Source organism: Petromyzon marinus, unplaced genomic scaffold, assembly GCF_048934315.1.
Source record: "Petromyzon marinus isolate PM22_M1 ecotype Great Lakes invasive population unplaced genomic scaffold, UKy_Petmar_22M1.pri1.0 PM_G_Scaffold_37, whole genome shotgun sequence".
In the NCBI taxonomy this organism is placed as follows: domain Eukaryota; kingdom Metazoa; phylum Chordata; class Hyperoartia; order Petromyzontiformes; family Petromyzontidae; genus Petromyzon; species Petromyzon marinus.
The window spans coordinates 1,008,299-1,021,876 of record NW_027422950.1 but is presented as its reverse complement, the minus strand read 5'-3'; the positions used below and the strand labels follow the sequence as shown (position 1 = coordinate 1,021,876).

The 13,578-nt window shown below is 48.8% G+C and overlaps 1 protein-coding gene across 3 annotated transcripts; it reads right to left on the bottom strand.

Annotated features, from left to right (window-relative positions):
• Positions 1-1,968: 1,968 nt before the first annotated feature.
• Positions 1,969-12,929, bottom strand: LOC142915951 (E3 ubiquitin-protein ligase CCNB1IP1-like). 3 transcript variants are annotated; one of them, XM_076061584.1, is made up of 4 exons: positions 12,889-12,929; positions 5,280-5,641; positions 4,093-4,432; positions 1,969-3,524 (listed from the first exon to the last, which is right to left on the bottom strand). In XM_076061584.1, exons 2-4 carry the CDS (start codon positions 5,574-5,576, stop codon positions 3,310-3,312), a joined length of 852 nt encoding a protein of 283 aa, XP_075917699.1. In that variant the 5' UTR covers positions 5,577-5,641; positions 12,889-12,929; the 3' UTR covers positions 1,969-3,309. The 3 variants fall into 3 exon arrangements, with proteins under 3 accessions (XP_075917699.1, XP_075917698.1, XP_075917700.1); XM_076061583.1 differs by lacking the exon at positions 12,889-12,929 and adding an exon at positions 6,759-6,929; XM_076061585.1 differs by lacking the exon at positions 12,889-12,929 and adding an exon at positions 6,759-6,928 and having other exon boundaries at positions 3,377-3,524; positions 4,103-4,432.
• Positions 12,930-13,578: the final 649 nt, after the last annotated feature.

The following is a 13,578-nucleotide window of genomic DNA, read 5'->3' as shown; positions in this document are numbered from 1 at the left end:
GAAAGAGGCGCGGACGGAAGTGGTAAATAAAATAATGGGGGCGGGCCACACGCGGACTCACCGCTCACCTCCTGCTGCTTTGCGGCCCGGTTCCTAACAGGGGGTTGGGGACCCCTGTGCTAACCCACCAAGCAGGGTAGGTAAGCATTCTCATTCGTGAGATTCGATATTTCAAAGTCCGTATTTGTGGCGTCCATTGCATTAAGACGGGCAAAGTGCGTGTAATTTGGAGACGGACAAAGGCATCTCGGGGATCACAGATAGCTTGGTGGTGATGGCTATGCTGTACGTAGCCTCTAATCCAGCACCGCAGAGGCAGTGAGGGTGGCTGGACCGCACACATTTTGCGAAAATCCCTTCCCACGGACGTCGAGGAGGTGCCACTCCCCGGCACGCCGGAAGAAGGCAGTACAGCAAAGTGCAGACTAAATATTGTAGGTCCCTTCTGTATGCGTGTATGTTGAACTTCTTTTGCACGGTACGGAGCCAATTGTGCGAATTGGAGGTATCAACACTCATTAACTTAATTTGCAGAGGACTGCAGAGCTTGGCTAATTGTTGGTGTTGGCTAACAGCCTGTATGCCTGAGGTTCCTCAGCGATGGTGAGATGCAATTTGCAATGAATGATGACGCGATATGAAACTAAACATGAGTATTATCAATAGGTGATGTTTTAGTGCGTTAAACGGTGGCTGGATCACACGCACTCAGAGGTTCTGATTTGTAATCATGTTGAAAAGCGTGTTACTAAATTTCTGCCAGTAGATGAAGGCGCTATTTTAGTCAGTATTGGCGATATAATGCGGGTTAAAGCTTGCGCACCAATTGGAGGCTTTGGAAGATAAGCCTATAGAGGTGTTTCACGATAACATGCCATGTCACTTTCATGCAGTAGAGAAGCAGCAGCTCGCCTGCGTTTAAGTGACTCGGTAAAATGGTGAGCACAATGCTTGATAAGTAGGGACGTGCTCACCCAGCCATGGATAGAACTAAATAATGAAGCAATTCTGCTGGAGCTTTTTTTTTGTTGGCGGCAGGCTACCTATCTGTAATACCCAATTCTGACGTGGCATTGTGCTTGCCACTCACCCCTTCATGTGCCATGCCGGCCTGTTAAGGCTATATGGGGGATCTTTGTGTTTGTGGAGAGAGTGAAGAGTTTTCCATACCTGGGCAGTGTGCTCATGACCAGCTCCGGTTTGACAACAGAGGTCTCATTCCGAATCAGTCAAGCGGCATTAACTTTCCATCAGTTGCGTAAAGCTACCTGGTCTGTCACTCCCTATGAAGCTTCGGATCTTCTCGGCCAGTCATGCCCTCCCTTCTCTACGCTTGCAAAATGTAAACCCCCCCTAAAGGAAAATCTTCCCTGGTTAGAAACATTTAGGCTGGCCTGCCTACGATCCATCCTGGGTTTAACCAGGCTGGATTGTGTGAGGAGCTCACAGATCTTTGAAAGATCTGGACAAAATCCCATCGGTGAGCTCCTCTGGCAGGCAAGGTTGCATTAGTTGGGTCATGTAGCCCACATGCCTAAACAGCTTTTGTTCAGCCAGATAGAGGGGACTAAACGAGCACGGCACGAGCTAGAGAAGAGATGGAGTGATGTGGTACAAGAGGATGTGGAGCTGAGTGGACTGGTACCAGTGGTGTCTAGATCGGCCTAATTGGAGGAGGCTCGTGAATGCTGCTGCTGGGCAGTTGGGTGGCTGAAGCACAGCAAGTTGGCACAGTACGGGGCACAGGTGGTGCATCGGCCATTCATTTCAGTCAGTGGACCCCTGGCACCTGGGTCTGTCCCATAACCTCCTACCAGCGGGCCTTCGACACTTCACATGGCCTCAACATGCACATAGCCTGGCACAAGCGACGTGGTGAGGTCACCGCCACTTAGTGGCGAATGGCGGTTGTTGTGTCGACCTGTATGGGTGGTCTGTGTAATGTAAAGGAAGGGTTGTTGGCGGCCGCAAAGTCCTAAACTTTTTAATGAAAAACAAATGGAACAGGTTCCCTCCTGTGAACAGCACTTACTCCAACACAACAATGAGAAACAACGCGCACCACGGTAACTCCCGGGTCGGCCGCAGCGAGATTCTAAACGGCAAACCCCTCTGTGCCATCTAAACGGCCTGTCCCCCCTCCCCCGAACGCCGACACCTGGTAACCTACCCGCTGGAAAAAAATTCACGGTGCTCAAGCGGTAAATGTCGTGGGTTTACTCTCCAGCACGCAAATCGGCGGGGTCGAAAGCGGTCGCTCATCGGCCACGGTTTATAGCAGCAGCTGTCAGAGTCGGGATCGAACCCACGACCTCCTGTAGACCGGGCGAGGTAGTTAACATCTCATAGCCACTGTGGTGATGATGATGAGAGAGTGAGAGAGACGCAAGCTCCAAATATACGGCAGCAGCTGTCAGAATTGGGATCGCACCTACAACCTCCTGTAGGGCTGCACGGATTCCTCCAGTATAGACAAAAGTTTCTGACGGATGTGAAAGTGACATAACCCTGTGAGCCCCACCCGGCACGGCCAATGGGAGACGTTTGTCACTTGAACGGAGTGCGGTCGTTCAGTTACTGCCGCTGGTGGTAATCACAAAGCGGGATGTCAAACTCCACTGTCAACGTCGTGGGTTTGCCCTCTCAGAACACAATTGGTGTGCGCTAAAGTAGTAACGAATTGAAACTGTTAAACTCAACAAATGTTTTTTCATTTTACCAGGCGAGGACCCACCGACCCACGCAGCTATTTTCATAAGCGACCTGGCCATCACAAACGATAGCTCAATGACGCGGCGTTATCGTCGTCGTCGTGCGTGAGAATCTCCAGCGAGCGGCTCTCCGAACACAACTGACGGGGGCGACGAGCCACGCGCTCGCACGCGTGGACCCCGTGACGCTTGTGCACGACGTGGTTTTTTTTGTATTTCTTTGTCGCTGTAACGTTTATTACCCCAGTGCCCCCGACCAGAAGTCTGTGGGAAAAGAGCTTCACAGCTTGTCGGATTCCTACCTCCAGCGTAAATAAATATTTCCGATTCGGATTCCGTTTACGCGCTCAGAGGAGGCAATCGACTGGCGGTAACGACGAGAGGCTCCTGCCAAGCGCCGCAGGGAGTAGGCAGATGACCTGCGGGCAGCGTTAAGACCACAGGAATCTGATGAGCGGTGAGGCCAGTGGGCGAGGTCCTTTCTGCGTCGTTTTTTTTCCCCACGAGTTTTTTTTTTGGGGAACCCTGCGACCGCATTGGAGGGCGGGAGGCGGGCGCGAGGGAAGGAAGGACTCTCGCGTTGTTACCGGAGGGGAGGTCACTTCTTGGCTCCGGTCACCGCGGCTTTGGCGGGGAAGGGGAAGCGGAGGAAGCCGTCGGAGTGCGGCGACCTGCCCGGGGGGCTGCCGTCGAAAAACAACGGCCTCGGCGCAAACTCCGTCCCCTCAGGGCGGCAGCACGGAGGCGTCTTCATCATCCAGCTCCACGCGTTTCCCTCCGCGCCTTGCGATGTTCGCGGGGTCGACGTCTCTGCTACAGGGGGGGGGGGGGTGGGGGAAAAAATTACATTACGTACAAAACGTCACCGTATGAACCTATCCCCATTTTCCCTGCTTGGTCGGTTCCTAACAAAGTTCAAACATATCATTACCAGAGTTGTTTCTTTTCGTTTGCATTTTTGACTGCTTGTGTTGTGGTTATTGCAAACATGATTCCTTGTATAAAGGTGTCAGTTTTTGTTGTGCCAGCCAAAAGGGTAAAAACCTATTCCTATATCTTGTTACTGGCAAAGGAGGTCTCATAATGTAAAGGTTTACCCCGAGCCCTCAATACTCCCTGATGGTGCGCTGTTTTTGAGTTGTACGCCTTTTGGCGTCTTCTGGTCCAACACCAGTGGAGACTAGGCTCTAAGAAAAACCGTCTCGGGTGTGGACCAATCAAATTCAAGGACAGTGCATATTATTATCAGAGTTGTCTCTTTTGTTTGCATTTTGACTGCTTGTGTTGTGGTTATTGCAAACATGATGCCTTGAATAAAGGTGTCAGTTTTTGTGCCAGCTAAAAGGGTAAAAACCTATTACTAAAGTTCAAACGGCCCTACCGAATCTCACTATGAATGGCGAGGACGCCGCGCCGTTCAGAGCCTCCTCCTCCTCAGCGCGTCTCCCCTCGTCGATAGTGGAGAATCGCAGGCGGAGGCGATCGTAGGAGACCTGCAGTTTCTTCTGCTCCCGGTCCCTCTCCAGCAGTTTCTCGGCAGCCTCGTTGTACCTCTTCTTGAACTTGGCCAGCTCGCTCTTGGCAAGCGAGAACTGCCGCTTCAGAGTGGCGACCTCCGTGACCTTGTTCTGGATCTCCTGCTTGAAGCGGTCCTCAGACTGCACCCTGAGCCTCTTTGATTTCACGGCCAAGTGTTCCTGATACAGTCTCTCCTGGTGCACCTGCGAGATGGAAAATTTGATTAAACGTATTTTTTATCGGTTAAAGAGCCGTACGCGCAAGGGGACTTACGTGTAGAAGAATAACTCGGTTAGCGAAGCCTCTGGGAATGACGAAGCTCCCAAAAAAAATCGAAAGAATGAAAAACAAATATTCATAATTTTCAATTTAAAGCTTTCGTGACTGCAGGGATTCATCTTCTGGGTTCTTTCGGTAAAGTCACCACGTAGAATTGAGATAAAAAAATAAAACAGAATTTATTCTGTAATAAAAATTAAAATAATAATAACATAATAAATTCTGTTATTATTTTTATTATTTTATCTCCATTCTACGTGACTTTACCGAAAGAACCCAGCAGGAGAAAAATATTCATAAATCACGCAAATTAATTCAAGAGTGACATCTTAAACGCTGTACATGTTCTAAGTAGTCCCACCGATAATAGACGGACTAAATATTAACTGCGTCATTCCAATGGTGCTCGCTAAATAAAGAAATGCCTCCAAGTCTTTTTGTCTCCGAGTTAGTCACTACTTATGTTTGGAGTTTGCACGTTCTCCCAGTGGCCGTGTGGATTTTCTCCAGGTCCTCTGATTTTTCCCTCCCAATGTTTAGAAACGACATCTAACGCGTTTTAGAGTATTTGACTGCTGTAAATTTCCACGTGATGATAACAGCCGCTTGGGTTGGGCTATCATTCGTGATGGCCAGGTCGCTTCTGCAAAAAAAGAGGTTACGTAGCTCAGTGGGACTTTATCCGCTAAAATATAAAACATTTCAGTTTGTTACTTTTTAAAAATAAATTTTATTTTTATTTTTAAAAAGTCACCGATCCGTCGCCGATACCTGAAAGATCCAGAATGAAAGCGCCCGCGAACATATCTCCTGGATGACGTCCGGCCCTAGGCCCGCCAGCACCATGGACTTGTGCTCCTCGGGGGGGTTCAAGCAGACCCGCACCACGTCCAGGCTGCCGCGCGGCAAGGCGCCGCACGCCGGGCAGGCGGCCGCCCCCGTCTTGAACTCGCGTTCGCCGTCCTCGTCGCAAAAGAGATGCGAGCAGGAGGTGACCCAGGCGAAGTCGCCGACAATGCGCCGGCACTTCCTCAAGTTGCACACCAGAATTTGTTCGTGCGCCGACATTTCCTCCCCGCCTGACCACTGGCCCCGGGGGGTCGCCAGTTCTCCTGTTCCCAGTCGCCGCCGTTCTGGTTGAGGGAAACGAATCGCGGGTGAAACACGTTTTCGCATGGAGCGCGCGAAATGCGTTCGCGTTTTTTTTTTTTTTGCGAGCTCCTGCCGTTTATTGACCGGCTCAGAGCTCCAGAGAGAGCACCGGGGTGCGGTCTCGTTCGTTAAGGGTGGCGAGAGATCTTGGTCAGCGTAATGACGGAAGCAAGTGAGGTAAAGTACGATGGCGAAGCAAACAGAAATCAGTTGGGAGAGCGACGGTTTTAGAGGATAAATTGCTGAGCAGGGGGAGTGTTCTGACCTGCGGTTTGGTGAGTGGGTGGATGAGTTTGTGGGTGAGTGAGCGAACTTGTAAGTGGCTGATGGGCTGGGTGTATGCACGTTGAACTTATTTCACACCGTACAGAGCGAACCTTGCTAATCGGAGGTACAGGTAGAGGACAAGAAACAAAACACAAAGACCAGTGCAAAAGAAATTAGTCTTCAATCTAGATGATTTTAAAATGCACAGTTTCAGTGGATTCCTAATAGCGGAAGGAAAATGGTTCCAGACGGACGCAGAAGCGCATCTGAAAGTGCGCAACGCTTGCCCAAAAACCTCTGCGAGGGTGAGTGTGTTGTGACCTGCAGGGTGGTGGGGTGAGTGGATGGGTTTCTGGGTGAGTGAACTTGTCAGTGGCTGACTGGTTCAGTGAGTGTCTTGTTGTGCCTGCAGTTTGGTGAGTGGGTGGGTGAGTTAGTGGGTGAGTGAGCCTGTGAGTGGCCGACTGGCTTTAGTGTGCTGTCGTGACCTGCAATGTGGTGAGTGGGTAAGTGGATGCGTGCGTGGGTGAGTGAGTGAACTAGTCAGTGGCTGGTTGGCTCAGTGAGTGTCTTGTTGTGCTTGCAGTTTGGTGAGTGGGTGCAAGTGAATTAGTGGGTGAGTGAGCCTGTCAGTGGCTGGCTGGCTTAGCGTGCTGTCGTAACCTTCAATGTGATGAGTGGGTGGTTGGATGAGTGAGTTAGTGGGTGAGGGAGCTTGTCAGTGGCTGACTAGCTGCGCGAATGTGCTGCTGTGACCTGCAGTGTGGTGGGTGAGTGAGTTAATGGGTGAGTGAGCTTGTCAGTGGCTGACTGGCTGTGTTGAGTCCTCACCACTTGAGATTGGGACGAATTGGGGAGGCCTTCGTTCCAGAAGTCGATTGACAATGGCAGAGGATAATGACTGCATGCCACACTCAATGTGCCGTCTGTATTCATCCGTATTGTTAATGTATGAATACGCCTGTTGCTCAGGAAAGCCCCACTGAGTCTCAACTCTTCTTCAGGAGGGGTCCTGCCAAGTTTGCACAAGAGGGGGCGATGTTGCTGTGATCCCTCCCACTGAGCCATTTCCAGGTAATCTTTTAGCTTTGGGATGTGGTTCTGGCAAGTACCAGTTCCACTGTGTTTGTGGGTTTAGCTATGGGAGGGAAACTCGGAGGAAACCAATGGAGATGACACACATGCCACTCTGTAGTACAGAGAATGATCACACAAACCATTGCCGGACAGCTGGGATCACTCCGTGTAGAGTGCTGTACAGTATCTAAATGTGTAGGGGCCATCCCTTTCGTGCGCACGCAAAAATCTGTCAAAACCTGACCCCGTACGCACGCGGACTTTTTACACACCCCCCCCCCCCCACCTGCCTACGTACGTTCGCCTGACGCATCACCCCCCCCCCCCCCACCCCCAAGAATCCTGTAGAACGGCCGATATGTAATCCACGCAGAAACGATCAATTATTAATATTAACGTGTTTAAGCAAACAGATAGTCCACCGCCGGCTGCATTATTATCGAGGCTTCAACCCCCCCCCCCCATTTCCTATGCGTACATTGTGAGTAGACCCCCCCATATGCAAGCGTACGCATTTTGGGTATCCCCCTCCATGACAACGAACTAAATGGATGGCCCCGTATCGGGAAAAATCGGAGGACCCTGAGACAAATCCACGCAATCAACATGGGAAGAGAGACGCAGACTCCAAATATACAGCAGCAGGAGCAAGCGTGGTCAGGGCCTGGGCGCGAACCGACGATCTCCTGTAGGCCAGGCGAGGATGTTAACATCTAGTCACCGTGATGATAACAGGCGAGGTAGTTAACATCTCCTAGTCACCGTGATGATAACAGGCGAGGTAGTTAACATCTCCTAGTCACCGTGATGACAACAGGCGAGGTAGATAACATCTCCTAGTCACCATGATGATAACAGGCGAGGTAGTTAACATCTCCTAGTCACCGTGATGACAACAGGCGAGGTAGTTAACATCTCCTAGTCACCGTGATGATAACAGGCGAGGTAGTTAACATCTCCTAGTCACCATCATAACAGGCGAGGTAGTTAACATCTCCTAGTCACCGTGATGATAACAGGCGAGGTAGTTAACATCTCCTAGTCACCGTGATGATAACAGGCGAGGTAGTTAACATCTCCTAGTCACCGTGATGATAACAGGCGAGGTAGTTAACATCTCCTAGTCACCGTGATGACAGGCGAGGTAGTTAACATCTCCTAGTCACCGTGATGATGACAGGCGAGGTAGTTAACATCTCCTAGTCACCGTGATGATAACAGGCGAGGTAGTTAACATCTCCTAGTCACCGTGGTGATAACAGGCGAGGTAGTTAACATCTCCTAGTCACCGTGATGATAACAGGCGAGGTAGTTAACATCTCCTAGTCACCGTGATGATGACAGGCGAGGTAGTTAACATCTCCTAGTCACCGTGATGATGACAGGCGAGGTAGTTAACATCTCCTAGTCACCGTGATGATGACAGGCGAGGTAGTTAACATCTCCTAGTCACCGTGATGATGACAGGCGAGGTAGTTAACATCTCCTAGTCACGGTGATGATGACAGGCGAGGTAGTTAACATCTCCTAGTCACCGTGATGATGACAGGCGAGGTAGTTAACATCTCCTAGTCACCGTGATGATGACAGGCGAGGTAGTTAACATCTCCTAGTCACCGTGATGATAACAGGCGAGGTAGTTAACATCTCCTAGTCACCGTGATGACAACAGGCGAGGTAGATAACATCTCCTAGTCACCATGATGATAACAGGCCAGGTAGTTAACATCTCCTAGTCACCGTGATGACAACAGGCGAGGTAGTTAACATCTCCTAGTCACCGTGATGATAACAGGCGAGGTAGTTAACATCTCCTAGTCACCATCATAACAGGCGAGGTAGTTAACATCTCCTAGTCACCGTGATGATAACAGGCGAGGTAGTTAACATCTCCTAGTCACCGTGATGATAACAGGCGAGGTAGTTAACATCTCCTAGTCACCGTGATGATAACAGGCGAGGTAGTTAACATCTCCTAGTCACCGTGATGACAGGCGAGGTAGTTAACATCTCCTAGTCACCGTGATGATGACAGGCGAGGTAGTTAACATCTCCTAGTCACCGTGATGATAACAGGCGAGGTAGTTAACATCTCCTAGTCACCGTGGTGATAACAGGCGAGGTAGTTAACATCTCCTAGTCACCGTGATGATAACAGGCGAGGTAGTTAACATCTCCTAGTCACCGTGATGATGACAGGCGAGGTAGTTAACATCTCCTAGTCACCGTGATGACAGGCGAGGTAGTTAACATCTCCTAGTCACCGTGATGATGACAGGCGAGGTAGTTAACATCTCCTAGTCACCGTGATGATGACAGGCGAGGTAGTTAACATCTCCTAGTCACGGTGATGATGACAGGCGAGGTAGTTAACATCTCCTAGTCACCGTGATGATGACAGGCGAGGTAGTTAACATCTCCTAGTCACCGTGATGATGACAGGCGAGGTAGTTAACATCTCCTAGTCACCGTGATGATAACAGGCGAGGTAGTTAACATCTCCTAGTCACCGTGATGATAACAGGCGAGGTAGTTAACATCTCCTAGTCACCGTGATGACAACAGGCGAGGTAGTTAACATCTCCTAGTCACCATGATGACGACAGGCGAGGTAGTTAACATCTCCTAGTCACCGTGATGATAACAGGCGAGATAGTTAACATCTCCTAGTCACCTTGTAGATGACAGACGAGGTAGTTAACATCTCCTAGTCACCGTGATGACAACAGGCGAGGTAGTTAACACCTCCTAGTCACCGTGATAACAGGCGAGGTAGTTAACATCTCCTAGTCACCGTGATGATAATAGGCGAGGTATTTAACATCTCCTAGTCACCGTGATGACAACAGGCGAGGTAGTTAACATCTCCTAGTCACCGTGATAACAGGGGAGGTAGTTAACATCTCCTAGCACATTCCAAACACTGCACAGCAATCGAATAGCTGGGGATGGGAGGGGGTGGTGTAAAACGTCGTATTTCCAATCAAAGTAAAATGTTGTGGACCCCATGAGGCTGATGAAAGTTTCGCCCTCACGAAAGCGACGCTGGGTCGTGGCTCACGGCGCGATACCAAAATAAAAAGTAAAATAAATGAAATAAATCCATCACCTCACAACTTTTTGAGGGTTTCCCGCTCTTTTTTATTGTGTGTATTTAGTGCAGGGGTCGGGAACCTATGGCTCGCGAGCCAGATGTGGCTCTTTTGATGATTGCATATGGCTCGCAGATAAAACAAAATATTCTCACTTGTTTTAATCCATCCATCGATTTTTCACTGCGCATGTCCTGTTCAGGGCTGCAGGAGCAATTGTCCATTATTTTAATTGGATGATACTGGCCTATGTTTGCCGTTGCTGGGTAAAACAGGTAAACGCCCCCTTTTGAATCAGTCTGAGACTGCGTCTGCTCGGTCATTAGCTCAAAGCTAACCCTTCGACGAAGAAGATGGCGAAAAGAAAAAAAGACGACGAGTATCGTACATTTCAGGACGAATGGACCGAAGAATTCGCCTTTGTGGAGAGAGCGGGTTCTGCGGTGTGTCTAATTTGCAATGACAAAATTACATCGTTGAAACGGTCGAATGTAAAGCGGCACTTCGACACGCGCCACGCTACCTTTGCATCAAAATACCCTGCGGGAGACAGCAGAAAGAAAGCGTGCCAAGAGCTTCTGAGCAGGGTGCAAGCTAGCCAGCAGCAACTCCGCGTATGGACCCGGCAAGGTGACTATAATTCGGCTAGCTTTGCTGGTTCTTTAGCAATAGTGAGGAACGGAAAACCATTCACAGATGGCGAGTATGCTAAAACGTTCATGCTGGATGTAGCCAATGAACTTTTTGATGATCTTCCGAACAAAGACAAGATAATCAAATGGATACAAGACATGCCTCTGTCGGCAAGAACTGTTCATGATCGTACCATCGTGATGGCAAACAAAGTGGAGGAAACGCAAGTGAAGGACATAAATGCAGCGCCGTTCTTTTCTCTGGCTTTGGATGAGTCAACAGACGTGAGCCATTTGTCGCAGTTCAGCGTGATTGCAAGATATGCTGTTGGTGACACACTGCGCGAAGAAAGTCTTGCTGTTCTGCCATTAAAAGGGTCCACAAGAGGTGAGGATTTATTCAAGTCTTTCATGGAGTTTGCTCAAGAAAAAAGTCTACCTATGGATAAACTTCTCTCAGTGTGTACTGATGGTGCTCCGTGTATGGTGGGGAAAAACAAAGGATTTGTGGCGCTTCTCCGTGAACATGAAAATAGACCCATCCTAAGTTTCCATTGCATTATACGCCAGGAGGCACTTTGTGCTCAGATGTGTGACAGGCAGTTTGGCGAAGTGATGTCGCTGGTCATTCGTGTGATCAACTTTATTGTTGCCCGAGCCTTAAATGATCGCCAGTTTAAAACACTGCTGGATGAAGTTGTAAATAACTATCCTGGTCTGCTTTTGCACAGCAATGTGCGTTGGTTGTCAAGAGGGAAGGTGCTTAGCCGTTTTGCGGCTTGCCTGAACGAAATCCGGACTTTCCTTGAAATGAAAGGCGTCGGGCATCCTGAGCTAGCCGACACCGAGTGGCTCCTCAAGTTTTACTATCTCGTAGATCTGACTGAACATCTGAACCAGCTCAACGTGAAAATGCAAGGCATTGGAAATACAGTGTTATCCCTTCAACAAGCTGTATTTGCTTTTGAAAACAAGCTGGAGCTTTTCATCACGGATCTTGAAACAGGTCGTTTACTACATTTTGAAAAACTGAGCCAATTTAAAGATGCATGCACAGCAAGTGAGCCCATTCAAAACCTTGATCTCCACCAGCTAGCTGGCTGCACATCCAGTCTCCTACAGTCCTTCAAAGCACGCTTTGGAGAATTTCGTGAGCACACTCGTCTTTTTAAGTTCATCACCCATCCAAACGAGTGTTCACTGAACACAGCCGACCTGAATTACATCCCTGGTGTCTCCGTCAGAGATTTTGAAGCAGAAGTGGCTGACCTGAAGGCCTCAGACATGTGGGTGAATAAGTTCAAGTCACTGAATGAAGATTTGGAAAGAATCACACGACAGAAAGCGGAGTTGGCGAGCAAGCACATGTGGACAGAAATGAAAAAACTCCAACCCGAAGACCAGCTGATTCTCAAAACTTGGAACGCGCTTCCTGTCACATACCACACACTGCAGCGTGTGAGTATTGCTGTATTGACCATGTTTGGATCTACGTATGCATGTGAGCAGTCATTCTCACATCTTAAAAACATCAAGTCCAACCTACGATCACGTTTAACGGATGAAAGCCTCAACGCTTGCATGAAGCTTAACCTCACCAAGTACCAACCCGACTACAAAGACATCAGCAAATCCATGCAGCACCAGAAGTCGCATTAATGGTGAGTGTTATAACAACATTATTTAAAAGAATAAATTCAGAGGCTTATTATACTGACATTTAGTTGAATTCACTTTTAAAATATATTATATGGCTCTCACTGAAATAAATTTCCAAATTTTTTGCTTTCATGGCTCTCTTAGTCAAAAAGGTTCCCGACCCCTGATTTAGTGAGACCCTCAGACGTGGTGTCTCATCACTACTATGAGGCGACTTTTAACACCCCCCCCCAGCGTGTAATATTGTTTTTGTTATTTATAAACACTCGGATTCCCGCACTTTTTATTGCTTGTTTCGTGACCTTCAAGGGGTGAGAAAAAAATTAAGGAAAAAAAACGCCTCAGACTCCGAAGTCTTAAAAAAACAGACGTGTAAAATTGTATTTATAAATAAACTACTCGGCAACGTAAAATAACAGCCGCCCCACGTTCTCTACTTGATATAAACCCCGAAGTGTTTAATGTGATTTATAGGAAAATATAGTTTTGTATTGTTTTTACCTCACAGCAATCCACACACACCCTGCAGCTGCGCTCGTGACGTCACGGTGGGGGGGGGTTGAGGCGTGCGTGACGTCACGGTGTGGGGGTGGTTGCAGGCGTTCGTGACGTCACGATGCAGGAGAGTGGTTGCGGGCGACCGTGTGACGTCACGGACCCCCACCCCCCCGTCCAAGGACGGGCAAAAAAATATTCAATAGAAAAAATTTTCAGCTCATGATTATTAATCGTGAGGGGGGGGGTTGCCCCATGTGGAGTGACGTCACCCGCTCATGAATATTCATGAGGGGAGGGGTGCGGTACGTGGAGTGCCGCGACCTTCTTGTGCGTTGGTGTAAATTTCCACGCGTGCGTGAATATTAATGAAGGGGGAGGGGCTCATGTGGAGTGACGTCACGCGGGGGGGTGGGCCTCATGTGGGGTGACGTCACGCGCGTGACGGACAGACACTTCTGGGTGATTATAGTAGGTAATTAATGTATTATATTAAGCTCCTAAAGTTGGTTACTGCTGATCAAACTATATATTTTACTAGGTAAAGCCAGAAGCTACCCCGTGGGTAGTTTCTGGCTTTACGTGGGTTGAAAAACTATGTAGAGAAAACCCGGAATTGTAAGAGGCACAACAGTGCAAATTGAACTCGCTGCTGCTGCAGTTCTCAGATGTTTTCAGTAAAGGGAAATTTGACAT